General features: G+C 42.5%; 1 protein-coding gene across 2 annotated transcripts in view; it reads right to left on the reverse strand.

The window, feature by feature from the left end:
• meis1b (Meis homeobox 1 b) overlaps positions 1–18,610 on the reverse strand; it is a 58,690-nt gene that overhangs the window by 35,358 nt on the left and 4,722 nt on the right. For both annotated transcript variants that reach the window (XM_057342636.1, XM_057342637.1), the window contains exons 6-7: positions 18,164–18,310; positions 11,307–11,418 (exon numbers count right to left, since the gene is read on the reverse strand). In XM_057342636.1, coding sequence (XP_057198619.1) covers positions 11,307–11,418; positions 18,164–18,310 — 259 coding nt within the window. The remainder of the gene's footprint in view (positions 1–11,306; positions 11,419–18,163; positions 18,311–18,610) is intronic.

The following is an 18,610-nucleotide window of genomic DNA, read 5'->3' on the forward strand; positions in this document are numbered from 1 at the left end:
CCCCTCGTACGCGCACACACATCCGCGTGCGAGAACAGCCTGTGATGCTCTAGCTGCCTGCCTGGATGATGCTAAAATCAGGTTAGCTCCGAACATGCCTTTGTCAGCCAGCTCCTCTGATTGGTTCATCCGTTCCATCTCAATACCTGTCTCCTGCTATCTACAGCTGTCTCTCTTTCTATCTCCACCACTCGCTCTTACTCAAGGCACTTTCTGACATTATCAGAAAGATGTAGGCTAATCTGTTATGATCTGATTACTCAAAAAGGCCCCTACCTGTTTCTCTTACCTCTTGTGTACACAACTCCAAAGTGTCAGCCATTTTTCTTGCTGGTTTGCAAATTAGCAGAGTGGCACTTCCGATCCATCGAGCACATCGCCATTGTGTCACAATGTCAAGCGTTCATTTACATACCATGAGAAAGATGATTTGACGTGAGTCTTCCAGCCAAGCTAGGTTGGCTTATGCTAGTTATTGGATCAGCTAAACTGTTATGTCTACAAATGTTTTTGGTTGAACTAAAATTTTTGCAGCAACACACAAAACTGCAGTTTACACAGCAACAAATTTGGCTCGACCAATCGCAGTGACTGTTTTCTCTGAGCAATGGAAGATATGGAAAGTGTCACATTCACTATTAAGAATCCAGATGAAGAAAGCAGCATGCAAACATCTCATAAACGCGACATATGCTGGTGATCAGCTATGCTATCAGTTTACATTTTAATATTCAAGCCAAGAGTTATAAGTCAATTTGTCATAGCTCACACGGTACAGCTTCTTGCCCTTTAAAACAATTTTAAGAAGTGTTTTGACCAAATTTTATTGTCCATGGCCTGATGGATGAGGTCAAGCTGTGGAAACAGAATGGCTTTTGCTTTACACCACATTTGGTCCATGGATGATTTCTAGAGCACCTCTGGCCTTTCCCTGCAGAGGGAGTCAGGTGACTTGTGTTGGTCTCTCTCTCTTTTAACATTCAAACACACACACACACACACACACACACACACACTTGCACGATTCTGCTATGGCTTGTCCAGCAAAACCTCAGTCTTAAGGGCCCGCCATCCTCCTCCTTTTCACTATGCACACATTCACACACACAGAGTTGCACATAAAGAGAGCGAGGGAAAGAGAAGAGGGGAGGGTCGGGGAAGAAAAAATAAAGCCGGCTTCATTGTATTCAGGCCATTCACATGGTTAGAAAGGACCAGGCAGTGGGGGTTCCCTCTGCATGGGTCACAAGTGCCTCCCACCTCAAAATATTCCGAACATGCAGGAATTCCTGTGGTATGATTCCCAACAAGAGACACTCAGAGCTTGCCATGCACGCGGTGCCACACCATGCATTTTCTGTTCCTAAAAAACATACAAACATTAGTAGCGGTCTGCTGACTGTAATCACTTGCTCTTCTACGAAAATATGCCTAGATCTTCTGGATTTCGACATAAATATAAAATAATAAATATAAAAGCTGAGGGCTTAATGAGATGCGACATGGCGGCAATATGGCAGATCTTTAGATGTGTTGACTGTTTGAGATTTGATTGCTTGCGTGATGTGATATTGCTGTGCGTATATGTATTTACGCTCAACTTTCCAAGATAAATACTTTTTTTGCGATTCGTGATTATGAAGAAAAAAACGGCACTGTACTAATACTAATCTGCAGAGTCGTAATTACAATCCGTAATTACCCGGGATTCATTTTAAATAATGACAGTAAATAATGACGGTTTTAAATAACTGCAGGCATCTTAAATAATGACAGTGTGTGTGCTTTTTTTTTTCCTTATGCATATGATGACAGAGACAGATCTGTAATTCATAATTTGGGGAAAAAAGAATGTAATTACAACTCTTTCAGCCGTACCTCGTGCGTCTCTGTCATTGCCTCTCAGCGGGGCTAACGGAGAGGGTAATAAGTGCATAATGTGTCTCATATTCTGCGCTATAATGCCTCTAATTAAACTGAGTCACCCTAGCTGAGAGCTCCTCATGCATATTCCCAGGTCTCCAGGATCAGGCCGTTGACATACCCACAGGTGATGGCAAAAATGTCATTGCAAATGTTACGTCTCGCTTTCGTCCGTGTCTGTGTAGGGGTCACTTCCACTGAAGCCCCTGACACGTTGGAAAGCGTACTGGGGCCCAGGGGCACAAACACAGCATTAAAACTGCAGTCTCTCTCACTCTTCACCCCCTCCCCTCCTCTTTCCATTCTTCCTCCGGTCCGTGTGTCTAGGGGGGAAAATGGTCAAATGAAAGTGTAGGGCCCCGAGTTTACCCTTTCATGTCGAGCACTTTTACTGTGTAACTATTGATTTTTTTCTCCTTTGTAATTTTTTTTTAATCTGAAGATATAAGGCGGGCAGAAAGGCAGGCTGGGAAAGGTTCAAACGGGAACACTTTAAGAGCCCTCTGATTCCACTGAGGCAACACACACACACTCACAAAGAGTATACATACTCTCTCTCTCCTCTCTCTCTCAGACAGCTTTTGACACCTTCTCCAGGGCCAGCTTTGTTCGATATCCAGGCAGACCGGATGGCTGAGAGGTGAGTGTTTTTTAAAAAAAGGAACATGACTCGCAACAAAAGCTAAGAGCTCTCACTGGCTCGCAACAACAGCACCACTGCAGCAATTTGCCCGGAATACCTCTCATCCACCAAAGGATGCTTATAAACCTCTCATCTTCTGTAGATGAATCTAAAACAATATACACATGCCCAAATAAAGACATGACACCCGTCCCCTGACTCTTGATATCGGTAACAGACCAATGCCTATCTGTTGGAAACAACTGCTCTCTTTTGTATCGTTCCTTATGGTATATTTTGGTAATGAGCGAAACGGAACCACGGCCGCGTGGTTAACTGCGGCGGTCTTCATTATTGGCTTCTGGCAGATAATTTTCCACATGGCGGCTATCTAAATGACACAGGCTGAGATAAGTGCTCTAATGCACAGGGATTTTCCCCAACCGCTGAGTATCTCCATCCATTGGGCTGAAGTACAGTAGATAATACGAGGGTATTTTGCTACTAATAATAGCCCGCTTGGCTTCTCCCACGCTTGTTAAATGAAGTTAACATGGAGAGCGAATTGCGCTGCGGAATTACACATGATGAGCCGTACTTATAAAGAAAAGGGGCGGCACTGTTATGACTAAAAAGACGGGGGTAAAATTAAGTCATCCAAGGGATGAACTGTAACATCAGGGGGCTGTACGTTCTTTGCTAGGCTGCTCGTCGTTCAATTATGCATTTAAATACTGCATTGAGTTAAACGAAGATTTCCGGTATAAGAAAGGAAGCATTCCTATGCATCTCAATGGCTGTAGCTTGGCTGGCGTGTGCGGTGCCTCCTTTTCTGATCAGCAATTAGTAAAGTTTTTTGGTCAGTTACTTTAGGAAGGCCCTATAGGATGCCCTTCACTTAAAAAGGGGCATATCAATTATGCCTATACATGCTGGGTGTAACAAAGGCCTCCGTTTTGACTTGCTGCGGCCACAGGAAGTGGAATGTGGGGGGAATAGTAGATCTAGCAGCTTGGGGTGAAACAGAGAGATAAGGCTCAGAGCTGAAAGTGACGGAAACAGCGCTGGGCTGAACGTCTGCTTCCTGACAGCAACAGAGCAGGGCCGGCTGGACGTGGGTGATACCATTACAACTCGACTATTGAGTCCACAAAACATGCTCACTAACACATATTCACAAAGAACACGGACAGCTCAGGGGACTTTTCATAGTCAGAACCTTTGCATTTTTAGGTTATCGACATGGGAATCTTTCTGGTTCCTGCCATTCTTTGACTTCTTTGACTGGTGATTGGGTTTCCATTTGCAAAAATACAAGCACACACATGCATTTACATTCTCTCAAGCACACATTAAAGCAAACACTCCCTCTTTCCATACACATACACACCCTTTAAAAGCATACACACTTTTGTTTGTTTGTTATCTCTCTTTCTCTCCTTAAATCTTAAAAAAACGCTCGAGGAGGCCTTTATCTTTCGCCCTAAATCTCTTCAGCAGGTATCCATGTCAAAAGACCGGGGCTGGGCTCTGGGAGGGGATTGTTTAGTAAGGGTCAGTCCTGGGTCAAGCTTTCAGTCTGTTGTTAACACAGCCCTCCCCCCGAACCTTTTTGCGCCAGCCTCCATCTGCACACACCTCCGTCCATCCACCACGACTCCAAACCTACAGCACACCAGCAAATAATCCCTCTCTGTGAGCGGCCTCTGGTGACAAATACAAAGGTCAAATAGCTTTAGCACGCAGTGCAGGGGAAGCCAAATTCCCCAAATATGGATCTTTGGTGGTGTTTGCTCGCATGAAATTGGCTTGCTGGGGTGTCGTCTCCAAACAGGCCTGGTAAATTCTTTGGTTCTTTGTTAGGCTTCATGCATTAATGGTCTTTGTGATGGAGCCTCTGACGGGTTGAAATTGAATAATTTTTCAGTCAAGCGATAGAACGTTCAATCTAATTCAATGGGGTAAAGTTATAACTAAACGAAAAACAACAATAAAGCATGTGGACATACCAAAAAATGATAACAGACAGCTTTATCCAAAAAGTTTTTTTCACGTTTTTTAAAACATACGCTCATCATATATCACATGCCTTCGTAACAGTCCCAAGACCTCACACGCAAGGTATTGGTTGCTATCGACAGGAAAATATTCCTTGCACAGTATTATCGGCAGGGCAGCATATGGCAAACTAGCAGCAGGCCACTCATCCTCATCCTCTTTGGAGGCTAAAATTAGCACAATACTGTTTGTGGCTTTAAGCTGGACTCGAACCCACTGTGATACCGCTAATAAAAAGGCCTGGCCTCCTGCTTACAGAAGGAATGTACATCCCTACAGATCACAGACGGATTATCCTGCTGGGATAATGTTTTGTCCTGCAATTGCTTGCTGCAGATTTTTACTTTTTAATCTAAATGTATTTGGAAACAATCTGTCAGCTGCTCATCGTGGCCGACCGATTTGTCTCTTACAGGTCAGCGGGAGATACTGTAAAAGAGAATTTTTAAGGAAAGATATCTTTTTGGCAGTGGATAACTTTGCTAATCTCTTTATCAAAGGCCTAAATCAACTAAAGACAAGTGCATGTCACACAGCCAAACAAGAGCGGCTGTCTACTGAACAAAGAGTTAAAGCCTGTTTGTTTACTGTCACTCAGTGTTCCTCAAACTCCCTTCTTAACTTCCCCTCTCCATCCCTCCTTCTCCCTCCCTTTCCATTCTCTTCCTCCCTTTCCATTCTCTTCCTCTCTGCCTCCCCACCGTGGCCTTCCTGCCCTTTCTATCAGGCGAGCCAAGCGGTGATAGCATATCTCTTTGGGTGATATCAGCTCTTTCCTGAAAACTTGGATATGGTGTATGTGATAGACGCCCAGTGGGGCCGCGCTTCTCCTCCCGGGCCGTGCTGAGTAATGTTCACTCAGGTCTTCTACAGGCAGACCTAATGCGTTGTGACACGTCAGTGATGAGCTGCACTGATTTCTGTCAAATTCACATGAACCTCTGCAGCACAGATCAAATGCCGGGGCACGTCGTGGGGATTTTTTAAACAGAGCCAAGGGTTTTCCCAACCATTAGGAGTGAATCTAGGGAAAGCAACAAGGATTGTGCAACAAAACCCGACCCCTTTCAAACAATGACCGTGCATTTCACAAATCAACTATGAATTGTCTATTTTACCAACCTTTTAGAGAGCTTTTGGGTGCAGTTTGATCTCTTTTCAACCGTGAATCAATATTCCGCCCTTGATAATCTTTCACTGGTTGTGAAAATAATCAGATTTTATAGTAATGATTTTAGGATGTTTGGCTTGCCACCAAGAGTTTTCAGTGCTCATGTTTTCAAACTATACAACCAGAAGAGCAGTGATGACAGTTAGTCGCTGTGAAAGGGATATTTAGCAAGAACCAAAAATCTGGTTTTGGCGAGAAAAAAGGGATTGGTTTAGAAAGACTTCCCATACACATGGAGACAGATGCAAAGTAAGTGTCTACATCAATACACCACAATTATAGCATTTGATCTAAATTTACCATGTGCGTCCCACTTAAACTGAGCATCACGTAGCAAATGACCAAACTTCTCTCTCTTTGGGCGAAAAACAACCTAGAAGGTGAAGTGTATCATTTATGCTCAGCTAGGAGCACCAATAAACTTCCTGTCTTCCATTGCTCATCAAACAGACAATCTTGCCCCAAATTCAAAGCATTTATTAAACAAGAGTTGTTCGGTATGACAGTCCATTATCTACCACCAGTGGGATAAAAATGAACCACATTTCAGCTTTAAGATGATCATCACAACAAGACAAAATATGTTTATCCCATACAATCGAACTATGATAAGAGCACGGAGACTTACAACCAAGAGTGGAAGAGAAAGATGTCAATAGCATTACAGGCAGCAATTTTCTGAGTACACATGGTCAGTGTGGGGAGGGGGGTGAAGAAGAGAAGTACTTCAGCAGTAGTTAAATCCCAGAGCAAACAGAAGAGCAAACACAACAGTGACACTTTATCATACCAGCTTTCTGAGTATTATCTGCCCAGAGACAAGGTGCTCAATCAGGCTATGAAAGCCAGTTAAATGCAATGATTAGGAAAGCAGAAGAAACAGCTGATATATGGTAAACGGGAGGGGGGTGTTTGCCTGCACTTTCCCATTTTCACTTTCCTTGTTCACACATAACAGAGGACATCAGCATAATCCCAAAGGCAAGCTGCCCCTCGGTGTGGGAACCAGTGCCGTTTCCCCTTTTTCACCACTGAGCATACACACGGTCTTATCAGGAGCTGGGCCATAAAGCCATTGCCGGCCATCGTTTTCGGAGAAAAAAGTGGTAGCTTGTTAGTTGTGGCATCAGTTGTAAGATTCAGTGAGGTCATAAACATGTCAGCATTTGGACTGGATGCCGTTCCCTAGGTAACCTAACAAAACTCACAAGTGTCTTCTGAGGACACAGCTCTATCCAAGCCTCTTGACATCTCAAGCATTTTGTTGTAATGGCTAAATTTAGCCATTTGCGGGCACAACATGAAATTCATGAGAGCATCATGCATACAGGCTTTGAAAAGAGAACGTGATGTGACACATGAAATAAAAACTGCTTCTTGATACTACGGTTCCCGTGAAACACGTGCATTCGCTTTGCACTGGAAACGACACCTTGCCTTCTTTCCCATGTTTTCTTATCCCTTCTTCTCAGTCTTCCTTTATTCTCTGCTCCTTCTAAGTGTGTGTGTGTATGATGTGATGTGTGAAGTGAATGAGAGAGAAACACAGCAGGTCGCTCGGTACCGGTCTCAGATCCCTGCACTATAAAAACCGCACACCTTTTATCAGCCATTATGCCTCTGATTTAACCAGATTACTCCACCAACGCACTGCCACTGATACACAGCCAGCGCGGGGAACGTTCAAGCCTCCCCCTCCTCGTAACGCTTTTGCATACACAGAGGAGAATACAGCATTAACAACCGCTGCCTGACTACACCTGAATGACAACACAGAGCTCCCATAGCTCTTTGAAGCACACCACACACACACACAACAGGCGCAATTAAAGCAAAAAACAAAGTCAAAGATCGAGCGCAACGAGCGAGAGAACCGAGCAGCTTGCTCTTAACAGCTCAAAGTGTTAAAGCTAAACAAAGCCAGGACCCTGCTGTAAAATCAAAAAGGAAACTGATCAGCGGTGTAGTGCACTCAGCAATTGAGGAGAGCACTGAAAATAGCTTATGAGAAATGCGGAGGCATGCGGGCAGGCGCTCGCAGTCTGAGCAAGAGAGATAGAAAGGGGCCGGGTTCTTCCAGTCTGCTGGACAATCGTTCCAATTATCGGGTGACTTTGACAAAAATGGGAGGCGGGGGATCGGTGGGTGGATCCAGGCTCTGAGGTTCACTGACATCCTGTCTGCTGGACAGTCTTAGTCGCCAACCAATCGTGGAGCAGAGACGGTGGCTGGGAGCCAATGAGAGCTTTGGTTCAGCCTGACCTTCACACAGACTGGTCGCAAACTGACCATTAAGTCAATGATGACAACAGCACTCATCACAATCAATCTAACAAAATAATGATCAGTTTGATGCCATGTTATTTAGTTCCAGCTTTGCGCTGCACAGACTGAAGTAATCCTTCAAAAGGAGAAGTCAACCATCTGGGTGACATTCACAAGAGAGTACAGTACATTCTGGCCTACAGAATTGTTCACATATTTGGGTCGCTTTTCTGTAGATTGACCTGTTTACGCTGCAGCCGAATGGTCGCATTTGTCAATAGTCATCAGGGTCGAGTTCGGTCAAAGTAAATTAACTTCTTAACTTACTCTGAATAACTCACACGAGCGCTCGCTGGCTCTCATAGTCTTACCGCAGTACAGTATTGGAGTCCACGGCTCTGCATGTAAATTTATGCAGACAATAACATGAGCCTCACAGGAACTATTTGACTTGGCACACATGGGGCCGTTCGCAAATGGGTCCTGGTAATTGCTGATACATATCTGACTTCTGTAGTCATCACCTTGTTCCTGGACCCTTTGATGAGGAGGAGGAAACCCAAAACCTTTCAAAACACTCAGCATGATCTCTGCGTGTGAGAAAGTGTCATTTTCCATGCGCCCTGCCCCGTTTTTTTTGCTATGGGTTGGGAACACTCGTTGCAGCCCAAGGGTGTCTCTTTTAATCTTGCCGGGCTCCGGCCTTGCCAAGAGTCTGGAGTGAGCGATACTCAACAGTCAGAGGCCGTAATAATGAATTGTTTTTCTTTTGACTCTCTGAGACTGGACGCTCAGAAAAAGATGGCTTCAAGAACTCCAAAATACATCCCCCGAGAAGGCAGCTGTTAAACTAAGGCGTGTACATCGAGAATCTCCAAACAGGCTATGCTAATAGACAGGGTCTAATTAGAGATGTGCCGGGCTGCGTCCCTGCAGGACTCCACTCAGAAAGTTTCTGTGAGCGCAGGGAGGGAGTAGCTTCTCCACCCTTAAAAGGCCCACACTTTGAAGGGTGCAGAGTCTTGAGCAAGGAAAATGCTTTCCTTAGTCAGACTAAGATGCTTTTTAGGTGCGGTATGGAAAACATGGTGTGGATGGTAACCACTGGAACCATCAGCAATGGTGCCAATCTATGCGTTGATGGGTAACAGATGTACAATGTTATACACGTGGGCACAATATTCCTATTCAGTTTGAAAGCCTGTTGGGTTTGTTATGATCCAGAGACACTACTATTGCATTGAGGCCACTCTCTATTCGTTCTTGTTTTTGACGCTGTACTTTTAGTCATACAAAACTGTAGTTAGGATGAGAGACAGAATAGTTCAGAAAGAGAACCGAGGTTCTGGCATGAGTTTATCGGCCAAGCAGGAGAATGGCGGCCTTGTTGGGATTCCTTACAGAAGATGGTAATGCAGTTAACAGCACAGCTTAACACAATCGGCAATTAACCCACATTAACATAATACTTCCACTAAACCTCCATCAGTGTGAATAAGACTGAAGTGCTTGAAGTGCTCAACGAATTCACATCCCGGTTCATATCTCAGCATCTCCACTGTCTTGTTCAGTACTGGACGGCACAACAAACACTCATCCAAAACACTGGGGTGAGGGAACATGAGGAGAGACGGGAGGGGGGACATTAAAAGCCTGACGATAATTGGAAATATGTGAAAAATGATGTGTCACTTTGGTCAATAAAGAGCAAAGGTCACCGCAAGCAGGAGCCCAAACTCGGCACAAAATGTGCTCATTAAGGTGGCCAATCAGAGTGTGGCGAGCAACCCGGGTTATTAGTCATCAGCCATCTGACCGACTCGATCGGGCCGTCCGCTCTTGCTCTTACTGCTCTCCTCTGTGAAGGGAGAAAACTGGGGGTGGTATAAAAAATCGTGGCTCAGTCATCTGGAACATAATGTGGTCCTTTCTGCTTTCATCCTACTTTGCCTGCTGGCTGTGCAGCCCTCAAACTGCTGCCTTGACATACCTTTCAATAATAAATGAAGTTGCTTTTTGCCTACAGTTTGTTTGAAACCCTCCTCCACGCCTTGGTCAGGCACCTCCTACGCATGCTATGATTGGCTGAAGCATACACATAGCCAATGACAGCACAGAACAGCTGACTCTGCTTACGGTTTGAATTTCTTTGACATGATGAGGTGAGTGAAGTTGGCTTTCGTTAGCTTTAAGTCCTGTGAGAGGGAAATCCTTACAAGACGACATCTAGTGATTTGTTTTTGATCCAGAATGCAGCGGAAAGAGTGGTCTTCAATGAACCGAAGAGAGCACACGTCACTCTTCTCTTCATTAAGTTACATAGTCGCTAGCATCAAATTCAAAGCTCTGCTCTTGGCCTACAAGACCACCACTGGTTCGGCACCCCCATATGTTCACTCCCTAATGCATACTTACGACCCGCCAGATCCCTACTCTCTGCAAACGAACGACGTCTTGTAGTGCCATCCCAAAAAGGGAAAAAATCACTCTCACGCACCTTCTCTGGATCTGTTCCACATTTGTGGAATGATCTGACCCCTGCTACAAGATCAGCAGATTCTGTAGCCATCTTTAAGAATCGTCTGAAAACACATCTCTTCCGTCAACACCTGACCGATTAGTACGGACTTCTATTTCTTTTCTACTCTTTCTATCCTTAAAAAAGAAAAAAAATCCTTTACTGAGGATCCTACTGTGGTAGGCTATATGAGACCAGTTTTTACTGCGCTTATGCTTTTTGTTGTCCTTATGTTGTTCCAATTGCTTCTATTGTTGACCTCATTTGTTAGTCGCTTTGGATAAAAGCATAAATGTAAATGTTTTTCTTTTTTGGGGGAGAAAATCAGATCTATATAACTATGCTTTTCTTATTGTTCATTCAAAATATTATGGACTGGAATATAACAGCGCACAAAGCTTCATCAGTATAATAGCGGTTCTGTTAAGACTGTCATCACCAGCGGCTTTCTTAAGACAACCTGTCCAGATGAGCCCAGAGAAAGGCTCATTAATTCAGACTTATCACAACCAGCTGATGGACCTACGCCACATCACTGAAACATCTGCTTTAACTCTCTCCATCCGCATGCTTAGCTTTTATTCTACCAGTGCTCTTCTTTTCGGTAGATGTGCAACTTGCCTTCTATCACCTCACAATCTCAAAGTAATTTCAACATAACCTCCAGTCAAAAAGTTGCAATGATGTCCCGCTACAGTAATTGTTCATTATCTTTTACACACAAGTAAAAGGACGTCTCAGTGCCTTACCTTGCTCGCTGCTGTTGTCACCGCTGTGCGATGTGTGTCCTCCGCTGGATGGTCCCGGTGTGCCCCCGGAGCGTGTAGAAGCTGTATCATCATGGTCTCTGTTCCATGAGGTCTGTGTGATGGAGAGAGAGAGAGAATGAGCCACACAATCGGGCATCAGATCACAGGGACACATGCACACACTGCAGTTTGAGTTACAAAGACAGCCAGCCCTATCAGATGTTCCTCATTTGGTTGTTTTGCAGAGGAAAGGCCCTCGCCTCACGCCGCAACCTCATAAGAATAGAATTCAGTCAGTGTAGCTCGCGTAAGCAATGGATGAAACGCTGTCACCGCGCTTTCAATGACAACACCCAGCTGCTGGAAGCATGTCTCAGAACAAATGCAATATCGAAAAATAACTACTGTAAAAACATTACAGCACCTTTTAAGTAACGAAAACTAGACTTTAGATAATAAACTCCGCATTACCCGAGACAAGACATCCATAGTCCAAAAATGAAAATAAAAACGCAAGGAATAAAGAATAATCACTAGCCCTTAAAACTGTGTGTGTGGCGGCAAAAGCCTTAACATCTACATGCACTGACTAACTTGAGATCTCTGAATACGACAAGAGCCTGTCAGCCTCTCTTATATCCCAGAGCGAGGGGAGTGTGTGTGTGTGTGTGTGTGTGTGTGTGTGTGTGTGTGTGTGTGTGTGTGTGTGTGTGTGTGTGTGTTCGCTGGCCTGGCGAATCAAAATGAAATCAAATAAGAGCCCATTCTAGTTGAAGTTGGGAAGAGGAGGGGAGAAAAAGAGAGAGAAATCCTTTTGACAATTAAGCTTAGGTGTATAAAGGGGTAGAAAGTGTCAGCTGTTGGGCGGATGGTATGTGGCAAATGGAGCAGACATGAGGATAAAGCGAAGTGGACGGAACAATGGCGAGGCAGGGCCTGCACACACTCAGCCCCACGCAGGGCCTACTTGTGCTATAGAACAAAACAGATGTTGCCTCTTATCACTGGGCACCTCCACAAAAGTAACATTAGTGTGGGAGGAAAATAAGCTCGGAGATGAAGGCCACAGCATCCTTTCTGATGTAAAAAGACCAATATTAGCAAGTATGCAACTCATTAACCGGCCTAAACAGAATCTGCAGGCTTTCTTTCTACAGAAAGAATTTAAAAACAGTCAAACGTGTTAAACAGAGTTGATATTATGAGTAGCATCGTTAAAGCAAAATACATTTTACAGGAATGAACATTCAAAAAGAGGATGTGTAGAAGATTGTGAGTGATGGGATTCCGAGGAAACTTTTGCGGTATTCTGCATGCACAGATTCCATGCGGGCCTGTTCACTGACACAGTCATGCATACTTTCTAGTCATAGTTTATAGTATTATCATGGATAGTCTAGTGTACTGATGTGTGACAAACTGTAAAAATGTAAAAAAAATTAGAAGAGCTTTTTGGTTCAGTGACAATGAGCCGTATTCAGCAGCAGTAAATATAAGCAGTTCGGTAAATACACTAGAACTCTTTGAACAACACACTTTGAGGTCAAACATACATTTCTTACAGTTGAAAAACAAAATGAATGCTGGCTGGAGCGAAGCAGATTGCTTTGATAGATTTGCCATGAGTCTCCTAAAAACTTATGAGGCATAATAGTGCCAGCCACTCTAGATCTATTTGAAAAAAAAATGTTGAGAAACCAAAAAAATGGTGTATTCTGCAGCATACCAAAAGAATGCCGTAAGAGGTAATCTAGAACACATGCCCAGGGAGCAAACAGTTAAAACTGAAATTGCCAGTTTCTACAACTCCTCTTTTCGTCAAAGAAAAAAGAGAGAGAGAAAAAAATGGAGGGAACTTGTTTATTCAGAGCTTTGTGGAAAAGAATAGTACAGCACCCTGGAGACCGAGAACCCCAGAGCCTCCACGCGTAAAAGGATGTTTTTTACGCACAACAAATCCCACTTGAAAATATAATTAGAACGAGAAAATAGCAAACTATTGCATTAACTGTAATTGAACAAAAGAGCAGCGGGGCTTGTGGGAGGCTGCCGCTCGGCCCCATGGGAATGGGGGAGGGTCTCGGGCCAGGGTGAGTGACATCTCCAGGGTGCACTCCAGTCTATTTATAACTGCCCCAACAATCCCATCCACCACAGATCTAACAGCTAATTAATAATAAAAAAATAATCATAAATCGCAGAGCGGGCCAGCAGCGAACAGACACCCGGAAGAAACGTGTAGACACATAAACAAAAGAGTAAATATGAGGGCTGAGATGAACTGCGGGTGGAGGTGGTGTGGATGCAGATGGTTACAGGAGAAGAGAACGCTGTCCTGCTACACACAACAACACACTTGATATATTCACTGTCCCTCTAATGAGCTGGCGAGGATTTATTCAGTCTGTCCCCTCCCCCTTGACGTGTTTACTCCTCTCTTGCTTCTTCTCTCCTTCCCTCCTTATGTCCTTCTCTCTCCCGTGCAGGATGTAGATTAATTCGATGCTTAATTGTTTAGTAAATTCAATTTTCCACGTTCTATTCTGCGTAGCTTTAGCTAAAGTTCTTAAATCTGCAGTGCGTAGCCCAGGGAGTAGCGGTTCTCATCTGTGCCTTTCCTTTTTTCATTACCATTTTCTTCCTCCACCACTTAATTCGCCATGAAAAGATTTTCCTTGCTGGAAATTCTGATTCTGCCATGATCGGTGAGGCATTCCAATTCATTGCATTTTCATTGTGTTGGGTCTTAGATAGAAGCTCCCTTTCTCTGCACATTATACAAGCGCTCATGCAAAAAACATTGGCCTTCCAATTCATTTATAATAATCGAGAAAAAATGTTTTAGGTTACTGTACAGTGTACACATAGAATTTACAGGGAGAGGGACTGTATGTTTATAGTTGCATGCTTTAGTGACACAGACCACAACTGTCACATCACACTATTTTTGGTACTGGCTTCATCTAGAAAGCACAATAAAATGCTATAAAAAAGAAAGCGAGCGAGAGGCTTTTATATGCCTCATCAACCGAGATTAGCAAGGACACTTCTACTAAAATACTGCTTGAAAACACTTGGATTCACACGTGAGCTTTGCCCAGCGAATTGAGACCAAGACTAAATCTATTCAGGACGCTTGTTTATTTGTTTGTTTGTTTACTCCAGCATGTTGATAAGGCCGAGATCCTCACTGTTGATAACAGACCATGTGGCTGCTGGTTCAACTCCACGCAAAAACATTAGGGCTTACTAAATGAATGGATATGGTGAGGGCATGCACAGAAACAAATGTGAAAGAGAGAAAAATCCAGAACTCCTTCCTGAAGTCTTACAAAGCTAAATAAATTAAAAATGGGGAAGAGGAATAATTGCTGAGATCTAAAGAGAAAGCGGTCTAAAGAGAAAGCCAAATCTCTGAAAATGGCCTCTGGCTGATATCTTGTTTTAAAACCAGTAGAGTCACCCTTAATCTACAAATGTTTTCACAGCACTAGCTAAAACACTTTGGACTTTAATCCAAAAGTTGACATTTTCAAAAGGTGTAACATAAAAACGTTGACCATAAAATGATGTAAAAAGTTTTTTTTAATTAAGAAATAATTTGGGAAGAAAGGTTTCTATAAATAAAACAACAGCAAAATTTGCACAATAATAACTTCAACAGATTGTACCTGATGCCCGTTTATGATTTAACTAAATACTTTTTAATATACTTCTGCAAGTAAACACTAGTCAAACTTCTTCTTGTTCTTATAACACTTGTTGAAACATTGACAGCAGTGAAAACAATATGAAGCTATTTTCTTCTCAGACAGTGATTACTGCACAATAATCATTTCAATATTATCATTCAAAACAAGCAAATAATCTCCACTTTCAAAAAGGAAAATATTTGGTTCTCATTAACAAACCAAACATTGTGATAAAATGAAACCAAGGAATAATACAAGTGCAAATCAAGCAAATAAAAACGTTTGTGCAGTTCCTGAAGCTATTATCCAAAAACTGTTTTACATTTAAAAGGGTGGACAAAACAACAACCAAAAATATCAAAAAGTAACTTATTTACACAGCAGTCAAAATAATACTATATCCATTTTCATTAAAGGCAGAGCATAAAAAACTGCATCACAAATTGAATAAAATGTACAAAGACTTTAAAAAATATACAACTCTTGGGTGGCCTCTGTACAATACTATATCAAAAACATTGCTAGCTCTGTAATTACACCCCTAGTTTTTAAACTGGCCCTCAACAAAACAGAAAGGAAACTGCAAACAGAGAAACTATTCAGCATTTCAATTATTTCAACCCCTCTTCAGGCCATACGGAATAAACTAAAGAGCCCCGGAGTGGCGAAGTCTTGAGCACTGCAGAGGTTTTCATGGCGTTGAGTTCATTAGAGAATGGCATTGACTCTCTCTGCAATTAAACACAACTGTGCAAACCCTGCACGGCATGGAAATGTCCTAACACTCTACTTTACATCCAAAGGAGCACAGACGTCATGAACAAGTTACCAAGAGCCAGCCAGTAGGGAAACACATTAGACCTAATGTACAAAAAAGCAAATAAATATACAGAAATGAAATCGAATTAAATAAGACGATCCCGATTTTTATTTGTTAAAAAAATATTTGTTCCAAAGTCGTGCATTACTACAAGAAAAGTCACCGATTGGTCTATAGAAAAGTAAGAATGTTCCCTGCATTTCTGAACCCCAGTCATTAGTGTTCAGTGTTCACAATAATGTTTATTACATGGATGTGCTGAGTAATTAACTAGCTTATATACATTGTATATAGAATTAGAATGTAAACATGTTACGCAAATGAAGTCCGCAGGGAAAGGGTTAACTAGTTGCTAACTAGTCCCTCCGCGCGAATGGCACCTGAGGCTCATATGGCCTCGCGTTTATCTGCTCAGTACGAGGAAAACAAGACGAATCCAAACTGGCTGGGCCGCATTCAACAGAGAGAGAGGGAGAGAGAGAGACTGACTCTTTCACCCCTGAGCTCTGCCCTGTTTCTCTTCTCTATACTTGCAAAACAATGCAAAGCTGGAGTTGAGACTTTATTGATACGATGCTCGGGTGCACGGAGGACGAAAACACTGAGTTTAATCAATTCTATGTATATTCCTGATTTTTTTAAGCTGCAGTTTTCCTGCTGGAATAAATTGGCCTCTGAATAAATGAAGCGCATTTTCCCCTCTTGTTAACATTGTTGAGAATTTGCACAAAGGATTTTTTTCCAGTCCAATTCAACTTTATGCCCGAGGGCATATATTAAAAATACATATGGAACGAGATAATGCACGAGCGACGCAAATTCGTTAGGGATGTCGCCGCCTGGCAAGCACAAAAGTGTAGTCACAAAAATATGAGATGTAAAAAAACATTTAGTTTCTAAAGTTAACTCCAAAACTGTTTAGTTCCAAAAACTCAAAAAACTGCTCAGAACCGCGAGTTATCCTAAACTTAGTTTTTAAGAAAACATATTTTATATATTTTGCTCACTGAATTGTTTGAAAAATTATGCATGATTTTTATTATGCATTAGCAAACTTTTAAAAAGTTGGTCGGCTTACATTAGGGAATCAGACTGAAGATGTAAACACTTAAACAAGCCCGATATTTAGGCATTAGACGTAATCAAGAAAAATATAGGACATGTCTTCATCCTAAAGTCAATTAAAGATCTGAATTCATGCCCTCCAGCGAAGCATAGATTGCCATTATCAAGTTATATACCTGCGTACCCCATGGGTCTTCATATAAGCCTAATTTATTTCTATAGCTTAATTTGATCTTTGTTCATGAATCTATTCAAAAATCTTGACAAGTGTCCTCCGACAGCGTTTTGTTAAAAAACACAACTGACATGATGCTGTTTAATGTTGCCTTTGAAAGGGGTATATTATTAGTGCAGATCCGCTCATTAACATAATCATTAATACAGCCGAGATAGAAAAGACCAGGCAGCCAAAGGTCGTTTTATTGGAGTCCCTGTTTGGTAATGAATGGGGCTTCATTTTCTCTCCCTCATATGAAGCTGTTGACCGACGCGCTCATTGGAAATCTACAACTGGTCAATGCTTTATTCCATCACTCGGCCATATGGACGATGACGGATTTAAATTATTTAACCTAATCGCTTCATTACTTTTTATACTGGTGAATCTACAATCTTCTTAATATGACCACTTAGTTTTTGTTAACCAGCGTCCCTTCCATCATTTATAATGCCAATTAAAAATAAATACAACTTTTTAAAAAAATTATGTTTCGTAAAATATCACAGGGGCACTAGAGCTACATACAATTTCCTACACATACAGAAAACAGTATGGTACACTGCTACATGAGCGCGCATTGCATGTGCTGTTCAAAGCGTTTGGAGTAGAACGCTGAGCATAAGCACTGCGCGCACTCGTCTGAGGAAAACACTGACAAGGCGGCTAATGAAGCTTGAACAACAGCAGAAAAGGCACCAAACCCTCAAATGCCTACTATAGACATATCTTCATTTGCCCGAAAAGTAACAAATAAATACCACAGATAGCCGAACCATTTGGTTTGATAAAAAAAAAGCAGACGATAGGAGAGGGAAAGGGCTAAATTAAAATCGACAAGAAACAGGTCAAGTTTATGGCAATGCTTTCACGAGCTAATCTCCTCGGGTCAGTTCCGGGATCAAACCCTAATGAAGCAATAATGGGCCACATTATTCAAAAATTTTCAATCCGATGGAATTTAAAAGCCTTAATCATATGCAAATAACAGCGAGGCAGAGAAAGTGACCCAAAAGACGATGTGAATGGCCAGAAAAGAAATGGACTCGTTCACGTGGCCTACCTGATCGAGGGGCCCCGATGATCTTGTAATTTCTTCACTGTCTGATTTTGATCCTCCTTCTCTGTCGTCTATAACCAAGTCGATGGGCATCTTGCCCTTCAAACAGCTGATGTACCGATGACAGAAATTGTCACAAAGTTCATGTACCTATAGATGCGAAGGGAAGCAGGGAGGAAAAGACATCACAAAGGGTCATCACGGCGAGTTGACAAGTGCACACAGAACTCCTATTGACATGGAAAAGCACTCCCAATGGCATTCTCTGATAGCTATCAAACGCATCCAGAATGTGAAATAACTTTACTCTCTCTCAAAATAGAGATATCGCAGAAAATTGACACTGACAAGACGACTCGCGGGCGACACAGTATTCAACACCCGTGTTAAATTCATCTGCTCCCGGGGTTGTGGCCATTAGAGAGATGACCTGCTTGACTGACATTTAAG

Source organism: Triplophysa rosa, linkage group LG9 (assembly GCF_024868665.1).
Source record: "Triplophysa rosa linkage group LG9, Trosa_1v2, whole genome shotgun sequence".
NCBI classification, from domain to species: Eukaryota; Metazoa; Chordata; class Actinopteri; order Cypriniformes; family Nemacheilidae; genus Triplophysa; species Triplophysa rosa.